This window comes from Staurois parvus, unplaced genomic scaffold (genome assembly GCF_062004578.1).
Source record: "Staurois parvus isolate SC_StPar_1 unplaced genomic scaffold, SC_StPar_1.0 ptg000335l, whole genome shotgun sequence".
In the NCBI taxonomy this organism is placed as follows: domain Eukaryota; kingdom Metazoa; phylum Chordata; class Amphibia; order Anura; family Ranidae; genus Staurois; species Staurois parvus.
In genome coordinates this window covers 756,959-777,500 of record NW_028318131.1, presented here as the reverse complement: position 1 = coordinate 777,500, position 20,542 = coordinate 756,959, and the positions used below count along the sequence as shown (strand labels likewise).

The 20,542-nt window shown below is 45.2% G+C and overlaps 1 protein-coding gene across 1 annotated transcript in view; it reads right to left on the bottom strand.

Moving 5' to 3' along the window:
* NCKIPSD (NCK interacting protein with SH3 domain) overlaps nt 1–20,542 on the bottom strand; it is a 134,658-nt gene that overhangs the window by 56,501 nt on the left and 57,615 nt on the right. The window contains exons 2-5 of the mRNA XM_089684070.1: nt 16,321–16,433; nt 13,418–13,619; nt 10,759–10,846; nt 7,293–7,867 (exon numbers count right to left, since the gene is read on the bottom strand). Of these exons, the coding sequence (XP_089540196.1) occupies nt 7,293–7,867; nt 10,759–10,846; nt 13,418–13,619; nt 16,321–16,433 (978 nt within the window). The remainder of the gene's footprint in view (nt 1–7,292; nt 7,868–10,758; nt 10,847–13,417; nt 13,620–16,320; nt 16,434–20,542) is intronic.

The following is a 20,542-nucleotide window of genomic DNA, read 5'->3' as shown; positions in this document are numbered from 1 at the left end:
GTGCGCTACGTACAGAGTTCAGGTGTGCGCTACGTACAGAGTTCAGGCGTGCGCTACGTACAGAGTTCAGGCGTGCGCTACGTACAGAGTTCAGGCGTGCGCTACGTACAGAGTTCAGGCGTGCGCTACGTACAGAGTTCAGGCGTGCGCTACGTACAGAGTTCAGGAGTGTGTTACGTACAAATTCAGGGAAGGCCTATACACAGAGAGCAGGGGTGCGCCATGAACAAATTTCAGTTCCAGGGGTGTCCTATGCACAGAGTGTAGAGTTCAGGGGTGCGCTACAAAGTGCATGGTTTAGGCGTGCGCAGTGTACAGAGTTCAGGGATGAGCTGTGTACAGTGTAGGGTTTAGGGGTGCTATGTGCACAGTGTGCAACCCCCCCAACTTGCCCGGCCCTAGTAGCTCCCTATGTACGGGTAAGCACCATCCTGTGTAGGTGGCTGCTATACCTCACTGTGTAGGCAGCCCTGCCTTGCAGGGAGATTGTCCTCTCACATTCTGAAGAGCTGTCTCCGCCGTGAGTGCATGTAGGGATCTGTTACATCTAGAAGTCGCTGAAAGCAAAGCTGTGTCTTGTAACCACAGGAGGCTTCAGTTTTTACAAGTGACAGTGGGAGCTGAGGGTGAGAGCCGGAGGTGTCAGAATGGAGTTCCGCCATGTTCTAGCTGCAAAACTGGGTGAAAAGGGCCACATGGCAAGGCCCGCGGGCCTTGTTTTTGACATATATGCTTTAAAAGAATAACTCCACTTTTGTTAAAAAAAAAAAAAAAAAAAAAAAAACATTCCCCTCTAGGTGATCAATGTACATTGCAGGGATTTTAACAAACTTTGCAGAATCCTACCTTTTGTTATTCTGAAGAAAAAGCTGTCTGTCCATGTGGAAAGTGAATTTAATGGGGAAGACTTAATAATGAAAAATCAGCAGCTGAAATTGCAGAGCTCTAAAAAGGAAAGTGGCAGGGGCTGAATCACTTTAGATGCAATTTCTCTTTGGAAGCATCTCACCAAAAATTACATTTTTGTTGCAGGGGATGCCAAAAATCTGACTTTGTGCAGATTTCTGGGAAAATCAGCGAGACAATCACACAAGAAGTAAATTAAATTTCTGAGGGGCGCTCTGTACACCATCTGTGCCATATCACATTGCATTTTATAAAAATTATAGCAGCTGCAGATTGAAAAGGAAAGGTAATTTTTAATAACATTCAATTACAATATGACTTGTGTCCAGGGGCGTCCCTAGGTAGGTGCGGGGGGTGCACGTCATACCGGGTGACACCGGACCCGCTCCTTGAAAACGTAAGTTTTAAAGCAAGCCGGCGATCCCCGTAAGATTGATCAGATCTGCGGATTGGGGAACATAATGGATCGGATCCATTATGCTCCCCAATCCGCAGATCTGATCCATCCTGCGGGGATCGTCGGCTTGCTTTAAAAAAAACTTACCTTTTCGTGGAGCGGGTCCGGTGTCACCCCGTGCGATAGGTGTCACCCGGTGTGGCCCGCACCCCCCCGCACATGCCTAGGGACACCCCTGGACACAAGTCATATTGTAATTGAATGGTATTAAAAATTATCTTTCCTTTTCAATTACAATATGACGTGTCCAGTGGCGTCCATAGGCAGGTGTAGGGGGGTGCGCGCCACACCGGGTGACACCTATCGCACAGGGTGACACCGGACCCGCTCCACGAAAAGGTAAGTTTTAAAGCAAGCCGACGATCCCCTCGGATCTGCAGATTGAGCATAATGGATCGGAGTCCGATACATTATGCTCTCCAATCCGCAGTTCCGATCCATCCTGCAGGGATTGTCAGCTTTCTTTAAAAAAAAAAAACAAAAACAAAAAAAAAAACAAAAAAAAAAAAAAAAAAACTTACCTTTTCCTGGAGTTCGAGGAGAGATCAGTTAACCCCGTATAGGTTGCAAGCCGATGATCCCCGCAGGATGGATCTGATCTGCGGATTGGGGAGGATAATGGATCGGACTCCGATCCATTATGCTCAATCTGCAGATCCGATCCATCCTGCGGGAATCGTCGAAGGGGGTGTCACCAAGTGTTACTGCACCGGGTGACACCAACCCTAGGAACGCCCCTGCTTGTGTCGCAATTGTTTACGCTGTATTTGTTTTTTTATTTGCCATTTCTTTTTCCACGAAAGGGGGGGTTTAATCATTTGGATAAAATAGCCCATATACCTTTTAATCCAATCCCATCTGTCTGCCATCCTCAACCCCTGATGAACGGGGCACGTTCTAGCCCTTGAAACGCATTGGCACATTCCCATAGTCTTTAACGGGTCCTTTCACACGGGTGTTCTGTTTTTTCTTTGAAAAAAACCTGACCGAACTGATGAAAAAAATGGATCAGTTTACATCCTTTCTTTTTTTTAAGGGAAAAAAATAGGGTTTTCTTCTGTTCAAAAAAATGGATGCTAACGGCAAGGGCGGACTGACCATTCGAGCACTTGGGCACTGCCCGAGGGCCCGGGGTCAGTAGGGGGCCCCATGAAATGCCCCTCGTACCTTTTATAGGCTTTTTTGGGTGTCCTTTGAGTGTGGACAAGGACACGGGCCCCATGATCCCCTATTGCCCGGGTGCCCCATGAGTTGTCAGTCCGCCCCTGGTTAACGGATACAGACATTAACGGATGTAAAGGGATGATCACCCATTTACATCCGCTAGTCCATAGAAATACATGGATGTCCGTTTTTCATCCGTAAACGGACAGATGAAAAACAGACGTGTGAAAGGGACCTAAATTCATATTTGGATTATTAGCCTGTGGTGTGGCTCTTCAATCTCAGATCCATTTTGGTCGGTCATTTCACTGTACATGATGCTGCACTGATGGGTTCGGACCTGGAATTACTGCCTTCTACAGGGAGCAGCAGCAGCAGCCTACATTGATAAATGGGGCCCCTGGCCTCCTCACAGTAAACTGAGGTTCTAGTTGCTGGACTAGGTGAGTAAACAAGCACAGAATTCCCAGAGACGCTAAATGTATGTCACTTACTGTCTCTTATTGACAAGAGCGAACGTAAATTGAAAAGCACAGAGTAAAAGCTGTGGACCTGCCCAGAGGCACATGCTAGCGCTCCCTGGAATTGATCTGCAGAGGATTTTATGAAAAGCACAGAAAGTGGGACAGAGGGGACACGGAGGTCTGAGCCCGGGGGCTGTGTAAACACCTGAAACAGCTCACAGATTGATTGAATTGATTGCACTCAATGTCCATATCTGCATCTACTCATACTCATTATAATATGATGCATAAAGCGGATGCTGCTAAATGCACGGATGAAATACATATACGAGAGCTGCTTTACACGCCAAAAGGATTTGTAGGTCTGTCCTTCCAGATGATGCACAGTCCTGGCACACAGCACAGCCAAATGGATGATACCAAATACAGTTGAGTCATTTCAGCTGCTATTCCTGCCCCAATCCTCCTCCTCCTGCCCAATCACAGAAGCCTTTGTATTATGTGAACACTCTACAAAGGCTTCTGTAAATGGACAGTGGAGGGGAGGGGCGAGCATACCATCTCTGTATGCTTCTCTCCTCTCTCACATCTCCGAGTGTAAGCTCTTGCAGAGCAAGAAACCTGAGGACATCAATTGGATGATGAAACACGTTGGATGGAGCTTCGGCGTGTGGCGTCATCACGTTTTTTTGGAGGGACGGCGGCCATTTTCTTGGTTGGAAACTCAATACAAATGCTGGTAACCATCCATAACAATGTACAAGTAACTTGAAATTAAACAGGGTGAATTTATTACTCAAATACTACACTGAGAGTTTTTTTTCTTTTATTCTTAACTTAAATATTGGACGAGAGTATTCTTTTAGGACCAACTTCAGATCCTTAAAGGGGAAGATTGATATCAACCTGGATGAGGACTGCTGATTCCATGATTCATATGTTCATTTCCCATTGGAGTTGCCTATATTGACCGGAGTAATTTGGTAAGAATTTCTGGTAAGAGGCTAAACCAGCAATGGGCAAACTACGGCCCGCGGGCCGTATACGGCCCGGCGGACCTTTTAATCCGGCCCGCGGAGCTAGGCTCCCGCTAGGCTCCTCTCACAGTCCGCCCTGAAGACCGGTGTAGCATGAAAATCTGTCTCCTATGAGGATCTGTCCTCCTCGACGTATCTGCGCATGTGCCGGAGATCGCCGATCGGCTGCTAATGCCTGAAACTGGCACATGCGCAGATACGTCGAGGGGGACAGATCCTCATAGGAGACAGATTTTCATGCTACACCGGAACCGCGCGGGAACACGGCGAGAGGAACGCGCAGAGCAAAGGTAAGTGAATTGACACAGGGGGGACTTGGGGACTTAATATGGGGAATGAATTACTATAGGGGGGATGAATTACTATAGGGGGGATGAATTACTATAGGGGGGATGAATTACTATAGGGGATGAATTACTATAGGGGGGATGAATTACTATAGGGGGGATGAATTACTATAGGGGATGAATTACTATATGGGGGATGAATTACTATATGGGGGATGAATTACTATATGGGGGAATATTACTATACTTACTATGGATGACACATACACATCATTCATCTACTGTTGGTCCGGCCCCCGGGTCCAATATATGAACCCATTGCGGCCCTCAAGTCAAAAAGTTTGCCCACCCCTGGGCTAAACCATTCGGGTGTCCTGGTGATGGTGGATCGTAGGAATATTTTCGGGACTGTTATAAATTGGAACTGTTTAATGTTTTATTTAAATTTTTGTTTTTGTGATTAGCGCTGCATTTTTTTATATTTTGTAGAGCAAGAAACCTGTCAGATATAAAATTATAGTGATAAGTCCAGGAGATGACATGCACCTTGTTGGACCTAACTCATAGTGTGCCTTCACTTTTTACAAGGTGTCCGAATTCCTGGAATTAAGCTCTAATGTCCCTGTATTGTAGGTGATGACGCCAAGACTCCCATAGACTGAAGCTTCCGATGGAAGAGGAGGATGCTGATGCCTGCCAGAGCAGACTGTAAGGTAAGTAGGACACCCTGGACCTTTAACCTTTGGACATAACAAGCATTTAAACCTTGCAGTGCAGTGGGCCCCACCGCAAGGGTACAGTTGTTTATTTTTTATGAAGTTGAGTTTTACATGCAGCACACCTGACTGGCTTTAATTGCTAATGTATTGAGAATTACAATAGCCTGAAATCGAGTAAAATTCAGGTACTCCCCTCCCCCCCGCTGAGTGCCTCAATAGCAAGCCTCTTGCTATGGGTGCACTCAAGCAGGCTCGCTCCTGAGCAGCGCTCCTCTAAATGGACACGGACACACACACACACACTGGCTTAGCCCAACCTCCTGCTCTCTCCTCATTGGCTGTGATTGACAGCATCAGGAGCCAAAGGCTCCCTCAGCTGTGTGAGCCAATGAGGAGAGAGAGTTCAGGACAGCAGAGGTTCCTGTGCACGTTGCTGGATCAAGATGGGGCTCAGGTAAGTATGGGGGGGGGGCTGCACCCAGAAGGTTTTTTACTTTCCTGCATTTGCCTTTAGAACCACTTTATGTAGCCCACAATTTCACCCCAAAACCATCCCACCCTGTCTCGGACTCAAAAAGTTTAAAAAGTGAAGATTTGCTATGTTAAAAGGAAAATGTATAAAAAATGAATTATGACCTAGTAGTACCCCCCCCCCCCAAAAGCACTTCCTAGTGTGTGTGTGCCTAGGCATTCCTGTACCTATCAACCTCATGGCCGTATATCTACAATGTGAAATCTAAGGCACTGCTGCCTCTGACTGCTAGTCTCACCAGATTTGAAATCATATTTGGTGATGTCACCATTGTGCTGCTCACTGTTCTCCTTACTGGAGGAAGCAAAGCCCTGCCTCTAACCAAGATGGCTGTCTCCATACAAAGACATAGAACAAGACACGGCAAATAGGGAAACGATCAGCTACAGAGAGACCAGAGGCAATACTAGGGACTAGACTGCTATTGGCACAGATTTCAGAGTTCAGTTCCCCTTTACATAAAATAATAAAAGTGCAGCGCTCAAAAAAATATAACTCTCATGGTGGGTCATCACAGACTCCAAATCAAATCCAGAGGACCCCTTAAGGTCAGTCAGGTACTCCACAATGACCTTAAGATGCCCCCCTCTGATGATGTGCCTGTAGCACGAAAGGCCTAAGGAGGAGCTGTGCAGAGCGTGACGTCATCTCACCGCCGGAGCCACGAGGAGGCCCGGCGGCCATCTTTACTGGGGTCAGTACTGCTACTTCTCTTTCTTTCAAATGATTTTGAATGTGCATACTGCCCTGTTTTATACTAGTATCAATAAATTGTGTCTGGGAAATACTACACTATCTCTGGCATCTGTTTTTTGGGGCTCCTATGTGGAGCTATTACCCCCACAGAGAGAGTGCTTATACTACCCAGAGAAGAGATTAGTGTGGAGTACCTGACTGACCTTAAGGGGTCGTCTGGATTTGATTTGGAGTCTGTGATGACCCACCATGAGAGGGATGTCCACCATCTGGTCTTTGATGTACCTGACATCTGGAATGATGATTCTTATATGCGCATAACCTATGCGTCTCTGGTGAGTGCGCATTTCTATTATTTGAGGCAGTAAAAGCTCTGGAAGTTCGCATCATTTCAGAAAATACCGTGGATATTTTATTGACTTTTTACTGCTTTCAGTTATATTTTTTTGAGCGCTGCACTTTTATTATTTTATGTTTATATTGATATTCTAGAGGTATTGTGGTTACCTAGAGTGTTCTAGCTGCTGTATACATATAAGAGCGCTCACTACAGTTTGTTTTAAGTTCCCCTTTACAGTCCCTGCATTCCCACCACCTGCACAAACACCCACCGACTGGCTATAAGCCAAAGCCTGTACATCCCCATTGACCATCCATGACCTCGCCCACCACACTTACAAATAACCATGACTCCAAGACAAGAGAACCTGCCGACAGCTTGGAAGGAAAGTGAGTTCAGGTGTGCGGTCTTCTAACACCCTGTATTCTGAGAGATGAGCGATAGATGACATGCTGTGATATACTGCATCGCTGATGTCATCCGTCATACTAACTTGTACTAGTAATGCCATGTTTTGACATAACAGTGTGTTCCAACAGAGCCAGCTCTGCTTTGAGTACAGTGATTTGATACATTCTCTTCATTTCATTCCTACAGTTCAATAAACTGGCACACCTTTGCTGACAAAAGACGGCAGGTTTCCTTGCCTCATAACGCACACCAGACATGTTCCAGAAATAACCTCCTTACCTTGCTTTCTACCAGAGAGATGAGAATCTGCTCCATCACAGGCCCGGTAGACTGTACCGATGATTGAATGTGTCCAACAATCACGCCAATCGCCACACGAGACAGCTCATAGCTAAGGTTGGTGTTCTTCCTAACCAGTTCAATTAACTCTGCGCCAATGGATTTTGGCACACTGCTGGACGCGCTTGTAGGCTCCGTGGAGGCAGGCTTCGAAGGTGCTTTGGATTTGCTGTCATGAGTAACGGCGTTAAATGCTTCCACGCTGGGAGGGGCCGGAGCCGTGCGTTTGGTCTGTGCATTTTGATGACCTTCGACATGATTTTCCTGCTCCGGAGGCCCAGGGGCCACACGCTTGCTGTGGGAGCTCAGGGATCCGGGGACCGAGGTGCAGGTTTCCAGGTTCTGAGACACTGTAGTGTGCACACTTCTACTGGGGACTGGTGGCGGGGTGTTACTGGGACTGGAGGTTGCCGAGATGTGACAAGAGTCTGTGGAAGCTGTGCAGGCAGTGTCAAGAGACGACACGCTTGTAGTGGACATGTTCAGTATGGACCGGGAGGATTTGTCAGTGCTATCTGCAGAGTTTTTAAAGAAATGCATAAATTATTAAATACGATAAGCAAACATTTAGCTGTACCTAAAGACTCTGAAAAAAAGCCTTTTCTGGTCAAAAAGAATACAGTTTTGAAGCAGATCTATACTTTTACAAACATCTAGTTTTAAAGCTGAATTCCAGGAAATCAGCTCCTTTGTAAAAAAATGAAACAACAATATGAGTTAAGTCCATCGAGGTGCATGACACTTCCTAATGCAGACCAAAGACGGGTCACCTATTGGCCGATTTTTCATCCGCGCAAAAAAATCGGCCGATATTCACGCCGTTAGTGGTGCCCGCCCATTGGCCGTTTTTCGTGGATCGTCGGTCATGCTGGAAAATCCACAAAAAACGGCCATTTTTCGCGGACGATGGTGGCAGCATTGGCAACGGCGCCGACGGATTTTTAGTTTATTGGCCGACAATTCGGCCAATAAACGGCCCGTCTAGGGCCTCCCCACTCACTAGAAACCACAGCGTAGCTTCCCACGATGGGAATCGCACTGCACTTTGTTTCCGGGCGGGCAGGTCTTTCAAAAATGGTGCATGGACCATTTCCCTGCGTTTTCAGGAGGCGCAGCAGCCCATTCAAATGAAAGGGCTGCCGTGCAAAACGCGACTCACAAAGCGAGAACCTAGTCTAAGAGGATGCAAAACTTTTCCAATCATCAGGCAGCCCATAGATTAGTGTACTTTACATTTGTGGAATTCCATTTTATTTCTGTTCAGGTTTTAGAACCGTTCCTTCCTACACAAGGAATCTTACCATCACATAGAATACAAACAGCTGTCAGGTCATCCGATCTGTATATAGGCTGTACATTCTCCAGAGACAAAGATACAATTTCTGTGACTCCATAAATACCTCGCTCAGGAAATCAGGGCATTGGGGTGGTCGGGGGTTCCTTTAAGAACACTTTCCTTCTTCCATACAGACTAAAATGAACATATGTTGGTGAAGTAGCAGTGGTAGCGTACAGCAGGACTTAAAATTTCAAGTCCTGAGCTACTAGCCAGGCCTTAAGAGTTACTCGCCACCAACAAACACACACAAACAGAGACGCCTGTACACACACACACGTACACACACTCCTGTACACACACACACGCACAGAGACACATGTACGCGCACACACAGACACATGTATACACACACAGGCACGTACAGACACGCATACATGTACATACACAGAAATACACACGCGCAGACACATGTACATACATACACAGACACATGTACGTACACACACACACACACACACACATATGTACATGCACACACAAAGACACATGTACACACACATACATGTACATACACGCAGACACAAGTACAGATACACACATGTACATACACATGCATACACAGACATGTACCCCCCCTATAAAAAGTTGCAGTACTTCGTTGTTCACTCACAGAGCCGGGTACTGCACTCTAGGGGGAGGCAGAGAGCACAGCACACACTCCTTCCTTTGCTTTCACTGCGCTCAGCTATTGAGCAGTCTGACGGCTCCCAGTGCCAATGACAGATCCGGCCTGAGCTCCGAGCCTGCTCAGCAAGGCGGCCCTGGGGGACACACTCGCCCCCACCATAATTTCCACTCGCCATTGGCGAGCAGGCTAGTGGACATTTCAAGCCTTGGTGTAGAGAGAGACAATGAAAAGCATTTTCCAGCCTATACCAAGTTTTTGGAAAAGCATAACCTGACTGTAACATACTGTATATGTTGTTAACTCAATTAGGTTGTAAAAAGGGATAGAAGAAAAATAAAGCAGGAAATCATTTACTAATGTTATCTGCAGCCTCATATCTGACCTACCCCGTCAGCATAAGTTGTTAATGAGGCTGGCCATACATGGGTCGAACATCGACCGATTTTTCATCCGAAAATCGGACCTAAGAATAAGCTCTGTTAGCGGGTCAATGGCACCGGCCGATTTTCGTGGTTCCTCCCCTTTTCGGTAATCGAGCATGTTGGAAAATGTGTGAAAAATGACCGATTTTCGACTCAATGATGGTCAAATCGTACGATCATTTTTCCAAAAAGAATATGCGCATGAGCCGTGACCTGGAAGGAACAGACGTTTTGCATGTTATATGGGGTGAACTTTATGACTTGGTCGGCCGATTTTCAATGATGGCCCCATCGGATTACCGAGCGAACGATGTTTCCGATTTTCAAACGAAAAATTGTTCGGAATTTGAACCATGTATGGCCTGCATTAGTGTTTTAGGAAAAAATATATATGCCTTAAAAACTACCAATGTGTAGAAAAGTACAAAACCTCAGATGAACCCGTGCTTTGCACAGGAGAACACCAAGAGAGGTTTGCCTGCGTCTTGTCTCAGCAACAAAACTACAGATGGCTCAGGAAATGAATGTCCCCTGAGGGTGTTATGAGCATCTCTGAGTAATGACTTTGCAGTCCAGCTGGTGCTGAATTGAGGGGTGCATTCACAACTAATAGGAAGCAAGAACCCCAGTAGGGGTTCCCACGATTAACTGAAGGATGCAGTCCCACTGAAAGCAATGGGAGGCTGTCAGCTTCACAGCTAATTGCAGCCACTTGCATGTAATCACACACGCAGCGATCACATGCAAGTGATAATTCACATGCGATTGCTGCTTGAGCGATTACATGCGAGTGGTCATAACTAGCCACGGTTGCATGCGTTCAACCATTGCATTTAATGGGGCTGCATTCCACAGCTAATCTTGGGAGCTCCCGCTGGGGTTCTCGCATCTAATCAGAAGCAGGATGCATTCAAACGTGTGAATGCACCCTTAGGGGCATGTTCTGTTATAGATTTTTTCATACAAAAATGCTGACTACACTGACTGACTTATAGACGGGTGAGGTTGAGGACTTACTTTTAGTAGTCTGGTTTGTCTGGGCACTTCTGCGTTTCTCTGGGGGAGGAGGTGTGGTAGGAGCAGCACGACGGGCCTGAGGGGGAACCTATAGAGACACAGTAAAAGAAAAACCTCAGTACATCACCAAAAGGGAATGTTAACCACTTCAAGTCCGGACACTTTTACCCCCTTCCTGTCCAGGCCAATTTTTAGCTTTCAGCGCTGTTGCACTTTGAATGACAATTGCGCGGTCATGCAACACTGTACCCAATTGAATTTTTTAGCATTTTTTTTGAGACAGATAAAACTTTATTTTGGTGGTATTTATTCACCACTGGGATTTTTATTTTTTTTGCTATGTAAATGAAAATGTCCAAAAATTTTGAAAAAAAGTGTTTTTCTTGTAACATTTTGCAAATAAATAGTATTTCATCATAAATCTTGGCCAAAATGTATTCCCTTATCTTTTTAGTAAAAAAAAAAAAAAATGAAAAAGAAATAACCCAAATTAGTTTATAACCAAAAATTATAATTTTTAAACATTTTTTTTAATTTTGTTTATATTATTTATGTTTTTTTTTTACATACTGTCACCCTAGCAGTACAGTGTCACCATGGTGACACTGTACTACTTGTGGAGGGTGATGAAGATTTTTTTTTACACTGATTGCTTTTACACCCATAAAGGCTGTAAAAGTAATCATTTCTCCTTCTCTCTGGCTGCATTCTTGCAGCCATTGAGAACTACTGTGTGAGCTTTTTATTTTTTTTGCTATGTAAATGAAAAAGTCCAAAATGTTTTTTAAAAAAGTGTTTTCTTATAAAATTTTGCAAATAAATAATATTTCATCATAAATCTTGGCCAAAATGCATTCCATTATCTTTTTAGTAAAAAAAAATAACCCAAATTAGTTTATAACCAAAAATTATAATTTAAAAAAAAATTTATTACATTTTTATTTTATTTTTTATATTATTCATGTTTTTTTTTTTTTTTTTTACATACTGTCACCCTAGCAGTACAGTGTCACCCTGGTAACACTGTACTACTTGTGGGGGGTGATGAAGATTTTTTTTTTTTTTTATGCTGATTGATTTTACATCCATAAAGGCTGTAAAAGCAATCATTTCTCCTTCTCTCTGGCTGCATTCTTGCAGCTATTGAGAACTGTGTGAGCTGTGATTGGTCACAGCTTGTCACATGGTACAAGGCTGTTGTGAATAGCCTTGTACCATGTGACCTCTGTGATCATTCACAGATTTCACACGTAGTAAGCAATGATGTCACAAATGACATCTTGCTTACTACTCTGCATGTGATCACTGATTGGCCAATCCGTGATCACATGATCGGGACCTCGCACAGAGGTCCCATCCGACGATCATTGTTCCACTGTGTCCGGAGGACACAGCAGGCACCGGATCGCACCAGGGAGCGCGCACAAGCAGGGTGCGGGGAGGCCGTTTATAAACGGCCACCTGACCCTGCACTGCCACCGTCTGGCCGTTTATATACAAACGGCCAGACGGGAAGTGGTTAAAAAGCAACTTCAAGCAACCAGTAAAGCCAATCGAACTGCTTGTGCGGTTTATGAAAACATCACAACGTGTGGCTTTTTGTTTCAAGATTCTTTAGACGTTTCATCATCCTATGTTCCTCAACGGTCTGCAGCAGAGCCAGAAAAAAAGGGCAATATTTAAATCAATGAAAAATACACCCCTTTCTTTCCTGCCTAGGTTCCCCATGGTATGTCTCTTTGCTCAGGTTCCCAGTAGCCAGCCCTTTCCCCAATGTAGCCTTTCTTCCCCCACTAAGGCCATTCATAAGACAGGCCCATTCATAAAACAGGCCTAACTGCGCTCACAGAAATGTTAGCATGTTGGTGTGTCCTGTCCAAAACCTTACCTACTTAAAATCAATGTAGTCCACTCTTTCCCAACCTAAGGTTAAACAAGGCTTGCTTTCCCCCACTCAGGTTCAACTTGGTCTTCTTATTCCCCTTTTAGGTTCAGAGTGACCTAGCTTCCCCCAGTCAAAACACAGGCCTAAAAAGGCACTTGCACAAATTTCAGCGCATTGGTGAGTCCAAAACGCATTGTAGTAAAGTGGCCAATACTTTCCCTAGATTCAATGTGGCCTGTTCTTCCACCACCCAGATTCAATGTGGGCCAACTTTCCCCACTCAGCCTTGAGTCCATTCATAAAACAGACCAATCTGAAATTTCTCCACCTTGGCAAGTCCTGTTGAAAACCTGTTTTGTAAAAAAGGGGTCCACACTTCAGTGTAGCCTGCTTGTTCTCCACTCAGCTTCAAAGCCATTCATAAGACAGGTCTATTGAACTTAAGAGATTTCAACTCCATGGTGAGTCCTCTTCAAAAACCACTATAAAATGGTGGCCCCCACTGAGATTCAACCTGCCTGTTTCATTCCCACTCAGGTTCAAGGCCATTCATAAGACAGCCTTGGAGAGATCTCTCCAGTACTGACCCACTACCCACTGTGAAATGTGTAGGGACCTAAGAGATGGGATGGCAAGGCGAGGGGAGTCAAAGCAGATTCAAAGCTGAGGGCCTTTTTCAGTGGGCTGCTGTCATTTAATTATTTCCATGCCACAGGTTAAATGCAAAACCATCATGAGGTACGCAGCTCAAAGCCAATACAAACTTTAACATACCTGGTAGGTGGTGTCTTCCTCAGATGTCACTTCGGAGTTGGGTAAGCTCATGTGGCGGTCAACACCACTACGGCAAATACCATTAGGCTGTCGTCCAGAATCCAAGTGGTAGTCACTAGATGAGGTGGTCAAGGAGTTTGAATGGCCGGTCGGTGAGTGGGTCTTTCGAGATTGAGTCTCCTTCCTGTGATGGATAAGTTTTCTATAACAGAAAAATATAGAGTGCATATATTTAGGTATATATTGAAATAAAACATCTGAAGCAAAAGAAAAGACAACTGGATGCATAAATACAAGGATCCCATGTCTGATGTCTACAAGATTTACAGTGGTTCTAAATGTACAATTATTTTTTTTTTTTACCTTAATGCATTAAAAAGGTAAAAGCCTTCTGCAAGCTGCCTCCCACCAAGCCCCCCTCCCTTATACTTACCTTTGCCCAATCTCAATCCAGCAATGTGCATGAGAGCAGTGGCTCTCCAAGCTCGCTCTCTCCTCACTAGACAGAGAGGCAAGAGTGGGAGCCATTGAAGAGGGAGTGGGGGCAAGGCTGAGCCGCTCTGCATGTCCATAGAGACACAGAGCTGGCTCAGGAGCAAGCACGAATGAGTACCCCCATAGCAAGCCTGCACTCAACGCGGGAGGAAGATCAAGGAGCACTGGTGGGGGACCCAAGAAGAGGAGGGTTCGGACTGCTTTGTGCACAAAGGCGGCAAGTATAACATGTTTGTTATTTGAAAAAAATACCTTTAGAATCAATTTAAGGGTATCCAAAGCCAAACAGCTTGGTGGATAGCTAACCGGTGATGGTTAGCTTTGTTACCCACTTGAGCTCCTGAGGATTTACCCCCCTTAATGACCACGCCTCTTTTTTGCTACTCGCGCTGCACTAATTCAACTGATAATTGCGCGGTCATGCAATGCTGCACCCAAAGGAAATTTATGTCCTTTTTTTCACACAAATAGAGCTTTCTTTCGGTGTAAATTGATCACCTGTGCGCTTTTTATTTTTCACGCTATAAACAAAAAAAGGCCAAAAATGTTGAAGAAAAACAATATTTTTTACTTTCAGCTATAAAAAATATATAGTAAACTCAAAGTTGGTTATAAATTTAGGCCAAAATGTATTCTGCTCCATGTTTTTGGTAAAAAAAATCCCAGTTAGTGTATATTGATTGCTTTGTGTGGAAGTTATAGCGTCTACAAACTATGGTATAGATACTGCAATTTACGCCATTTTTCTGCTATACAGCGCTGCGCTAGTTTAACGGACAATTGCGCGGTCATGCAATACAGTACATAAATGAAATTTACATCCTTTTTTCCCCACAAACTGAGCTTTCTTTTGGTGGTTTTTGATCGCCTGTGCGGTTTTTATTTTTTGTGCTATAAAAAAAAAGGCTGACAATTTTGAGGAAAAAAAAACAATATTTTGGACTTTTTGCTATAAAACATGTCCAGTAAAAAAAAATGCAAAAATCAAATTTAGTCATAAATTTCTGCCAAAATGCATTCTGCGACATGTCTTTGCTAAAAAAAATCCCAATACGTGTAAATTAATTGGTTTACGTGAAAGTTATAGCGTTTACAAATGGCGGGAAAGATACTGGGATTTTTAATTTTTAATTTATAGTAATAATGGCGCCTATCAGCGACTTTTGGTGGCAATCACCGACATATGGCGGCGACCAGCAACTTATGGCAGGACTGCGGCGGACATTTTGACACTGGGGGGGGAACTGACTTGGGGTCACTGACATCCCCAGTGACACCAATACAGTGATCAGTGAAAAAAAACCACTGAAACTGTACTAATGTCACTGGGGAGGAAGGGGTTAACATTTTTAGAATTTGCTGTGTAAGGGGAGTGTTTTACTAGGGGGCGGGGTGTGTACTGGGGGGGGGGGGGGAGAGGGGGGAGCTGATCGAGGGAGAGAAACTCTGCAGCTTCTCACAAGCTCTCAGAGAACTGACACAGAACAGGGCTGTGTGTAAACAATGCAGCCCTGCTCTGTGTCGGCGATCACTGTCAATAAAACGGCCGGTAAAAAGGCCGGTAAAAAGCGTCCGTGACCCGTCGGCTGACACCCGCTGCTGACACCCGCGGGACAGGTAGGGCGGGCGCCCCCTACCTGTTTTCAAGGCAGCCGTTTTAAAACGTGCTTTTGCCTACGAGTTGCACCCTGCCGCCGTTTATATGCGGTGGCTGGGCGGCAAGTGGTTAATACAGGGAGGGACATATTATTCAGCAAATGTAATGCTACAGAAGCTGCTGGGGGCTACAGCACATGCAACAATAAACAGTTAAGACTACAAGAGCTGGTCAGCAACCGCAGACATGCGTTTGGTTTGGTCTTGTTGGATATTGAAGACATGAATGAGGAGACAATTATACTAAAGACACGTTACATGAGACTTCTAGTAATCACTTCACCAATCAGTGCTTCCACATACACTATATTGCCAAAAGTATTGGTTGGCCGGCCTTTCCCTGCACATGAACGGTAATGGCCCCCCAGTCTTAGTCCGTAGGGTTCAATATTGAGTTGGCCCCGCCCTTTGCAGCTACAACAGATTCACCTCTTCTGGGAAGGCCGTCCACAAGGTTTAGGAGGGTGTCTATGGGAAGGTTGGACCATTCTTCCAGAAGCACATTTGTCAGGTCAGGCACTGATGTCGGGGGAGGAGGCCTGGCTCACAGTCTCCGCTCTAATTCATCCCAAAGGTGTTCTATGGGGTTGAGGTCAGGACTCTGTGCAGGACAGTCAAGTTCCTCCACCCCAAACGCAAATGTCAAATAAATGTTTTAACTTTAGAAACAGTCTCGCTTGTATGTTAGAACTGAGGGGCGTTAGTGGTTGTTCTGAGCTTCTCTTTATCATGCATGTGTTTGCTGCACTTACTGTAGGACATCTCTTTGCTCCAGGTTGTACTTGCCCCCGTTCTTCATGGCGGCATTGTGTATGGCCTCGATGGCACGATCAATAGACTGGAGAACCACATCTTGTTCCTGCACCTGGAAGGGAAGACAGACCATGTTAACAGGAACATGTGCTACTCAACATAGGCAAAGCCCAGCCAAAAGCAGTTTCTGTGCAAAAAAAAGTACATTTAATGGCAAACGTATTGCTGCTCACAATGGCACATCATAGTGGATCAATGTGAACACTGGAGAAGAGGAGACTAAGGAAATGCTTCTTGTAGCCTGCATCAAACTAAATATATCATCCTCAGCCGGAGCAAAAAGTCACCTGATTAGAGTTCAATGATGGCTTTTTTGCTATAAAAAAGTTGGAGCTTTTTTCAATTACGCCACCATCAATCCCACCCCACACGCCAAAGTCCTGGGTGTCACCCTGGACTCAAACCTTTCCTTCCAACCTCATGTCCAATCACTATCAAAGTCATGCAGGCTCCACCTCCGCAACATCTCCAAGATACGTACGTTCCTCACCCCAGACACTACTAAACAACTCGTACACTCCCTCATCATCTCACGCCTGGACTACTGCAACTCCCTTCTCACTGGCCTACCCAAACAAATGCTATCCCCGTTCCAGTCTACCCTGAACTCAGCGGCTAGACTCATCCACCTCACCAACCGCTCCACATCTGCCACCCCCCTCTGGCAATCCCTTCACTGGCTCCCGATTGCCCAACGCATTAAATTCAAATACTGTGACATACAAAGCCATTCACAACGCCGCCCCAAACTACCTCACTGACCTGATACCCAAATACCCCCCTACCCGTGCCCTTCGCTCCTCACAGGACCTCCTACTCTCTAGCTCCCTGAACTCTTCCTCCCACGCCCGATTGCAGAACTTCTCCAGGACTGCTCCCATCCTCTGGAACTCCCTACCCCAATCCATCAGACTGTCACCTACCCTCCTCACCTTCAGGCGCACCCTGAAAACCCATCTCTTCAGGGAAGCCTACCTCACCCTCACCTAACAACTGATCTCCTCCACTCCTCCTACCACTCCATCCCCCACAGCCACTTCCTCCTGTACTACTATCCCCTCCCTCCTAGATTGTAAGCTCGAAAGAGCAGGGCCCTCGAACCCCTCGTGTATTGTATTGTATCTGTCTTGTCTCATGTTCTGTCCCCCTCGCTAATGTACAGCGTTGAGCAAACCCTTTGGCGCTATATAAACACTGTATAATAATAATAATTATATTGTTGCTGCAAATTTTGAGATCAGCAATGTTAATACAGGCTTGTAAAAGGTCCACAATTTACCACATTCAATAAAATCAGTGGCTCAGACAGATGCTGTTCCTTGCAAGGTGCACCTTGACGCCAAAGCAGATAAGGGTGGGCTTAGGTCCCTGCTATGCGCCTAATCCCCTAGTAAAAAAAAAGGGGGGCAAGAGGCTCATAGATTGAACGTACATTATCTGCCCAGTAACCAAAAACCAAACAACAAAAAAGGGGGGATGTGAAAAGAGATTCACAAAAAAAGCGGTTACATTATGAACAGAAAGCGATACTCAAAATTACTCAAAAAATGTATTACAAAATTGAATGTATAGACATATCAGGTAAATACCTCGGTTACGCCACGCGTCAGTTACGTCACTTTCGGTCAGACGCATTGGCTCCATACACGTAGTCCTGCAGCGGATGCGGTAATACACGCTTTTTTTGTGAATCTCTTTTCACATCCCCCCTTTATGTACCTAATCCACCCTGTACACGTCATCACAGTAGGATAGACACCACTCTCCTGGTCAGCCCACGTAAGATGAAAGGATCGGCATCAGTCTTCGCTTCTCCACAAACCTGACGTGTTTCAAAATGAATCTTACATGGCCTGGCCAGGAGAGTGGCTTTCATCCTACTGCATTATACGTGACTACTTGGATGAATGCACTTGTCTCCTAGGATCAAAAGGGGAAAAGTTTCTTCTCTAGCTTGAGCGGCACTCCAAGCGTCATACTTCGATCACATCTACAAATCAGTGAATCCGAGAACTAATTCCATAATCCACGCCTCCTTAAAGTGGCTGCAAACTTCTAAAATGAAAAATGAACAGCGCATATCCCCCTATAGTGTGTACTTGCCTCAATCCAAAGCAAAAAGTGTGATTTCTGTCTGCTTTCTCTCCCCTCTGCTATCTGCATCAATCACTTCTGACAGGTTATTTGGACACCACAAAATCTATGGATATGGCCCGCCCACCCTCCAGAACACACTCCAAGCGTCATACTTCGATCACATCTACAAATCAGTGAATCCGAGAACTAATTCCATAATCCACGCCTCCTTAAAGTGGCTGCAAACTTCTAAAATGAAAAATGAACAGCGCATATCCCCCTATAGTGTGTACTTGCCTCAATCCAAAGCAAAAAGTGTGATTTCTGTCTGCTTTCTCTCCCCTCTGCTATCTGCATCAATCACTTCTGACAGGTTATTTGGACACCACAAAATCTATGGATATGGCCCGCCCACCCTCCAGAACACAGTTGGTCACTGACAGCATCAGCTGTGTAGGTTTCTCTACCAGACTGTGTAGAAGGAGGTTGTTTCTTTTCCCTCCACTCAGGTCTCAGATTACACTCTGCTCCCTGCTGTGGAGTCTGAAAAACATCAGATACCCGCCCCCTGCTTTCTGGAGCTAAGAGAGAGCCTTTGATCTTTGTGTTTTAGGAGGCTGTAGAGAAGAGCAGGGTGTAGATGAACAAGTACAACTTATGTAGGAAAATGTGTTTAATCTATGTATCATCTGAGGCTAGTCACGTCAGTTAGTATACTGTATGTAAGGGCTTACAACCACTTTAAAAAGGAACGCTAAAAAGTGTTATTATGGACATCATTGCTACAGAGAGACAGACTCCACCCTGAACAAATACCAGCTCTCAGTGAAGGGACTATTGGTAACTTTTGTTGGAGATTTCGGTCATTTTTGGAAGAAGGAATATATAAAACACTGAAGCCTCTGGTCTGCTTCTAAGGCAGCACAATGGCTAAATGGTTAGCACTTCCACCTGGCAGTACTAGGGTCGTTGGTTTGAATCCCAGCCACGGCACCACCTGTCTGGAGTTTGCATGTTCTCCCTGTGCCTGTGTGGGTTTCCTCTGGGTACTCCAGTTTCCTCCCACACTACAAAGACATGCTGGTAGGTTAATTGGCTCCTGTCTAAATTGGCCCTAGTATGTGTATGTATGAATGTGAGTTAGGGACCTTCGATTGTACGCCCCTTGAGGGTTAGGGACCTTAGATCGTACGCCCCTTGAGGGTTAGGGACCTTAGATCGTACGCCCCTTGAGGGTTAGGGACCTTAGATTGTACACCCCTTGAGGGTTAGGGACCTTAGATTGTACGCCCCTTGAGGGTTAGGGACCTTAGATTGTACGCCCCTTGAGGGTTAGGGACTGATGTGAATGTACTATATATATGTAAAGTGCTGCGCAAATTGACGGCGATATATAGGTACCTGAAATAAATAAGGCAGGGGTGTCAAACTGGCGGCCGTCTAGCTGTTGTGAAACTACAAGTCCCATCATGCCTCTGCCTTTGAGAGTCATGCTTGTAACTGTCAATCTTGCAATGCCTCATGGGACTTGTAGTTTGGCAACAGCTGGGAGGGCCGCTAGTTTGACACCCGTGATCTAAGGAGATTGACTGACCCCCTTTAGAAGCTATAAGACACGCGAGACCTTTCAGTGTCGCAATCAAAGCTCTGTTTTCTCTGCACACAATGCTCAGAACAGAACAGTGGCAGTTGCAGAGGTTAGAGCACGCACTGACATTTAAGACGCAGCCGTGTTTCTTCTTAGGTAACTGTGGCAACAAGATATTTTGCAGTACCGTTACTCTTACATTTCTCCAAGCTATTCATGGTTTTTTTTTTCCTTCAGCAAGGCAAATTCAAAGGGAAGCCTGGCACATCACATGCATGCACGTCCTCATTTGAAAGAAGACATTTAAAAAAGGTCAGCGCTGCCCAAAACTGATAATTAAAGCTGAACTGCAGGCACAGAAAAGTATTTTCCTTAATAGACACAAAGGATGGGAATCCACTCTGTGTGCCCCAAATGACTTTGCAAGCTCAGATATTACCTTGCAAAAATAGCAGTGATATCAGTGTGCTGTACATAGCCCCTGTGGATAGCAGAGC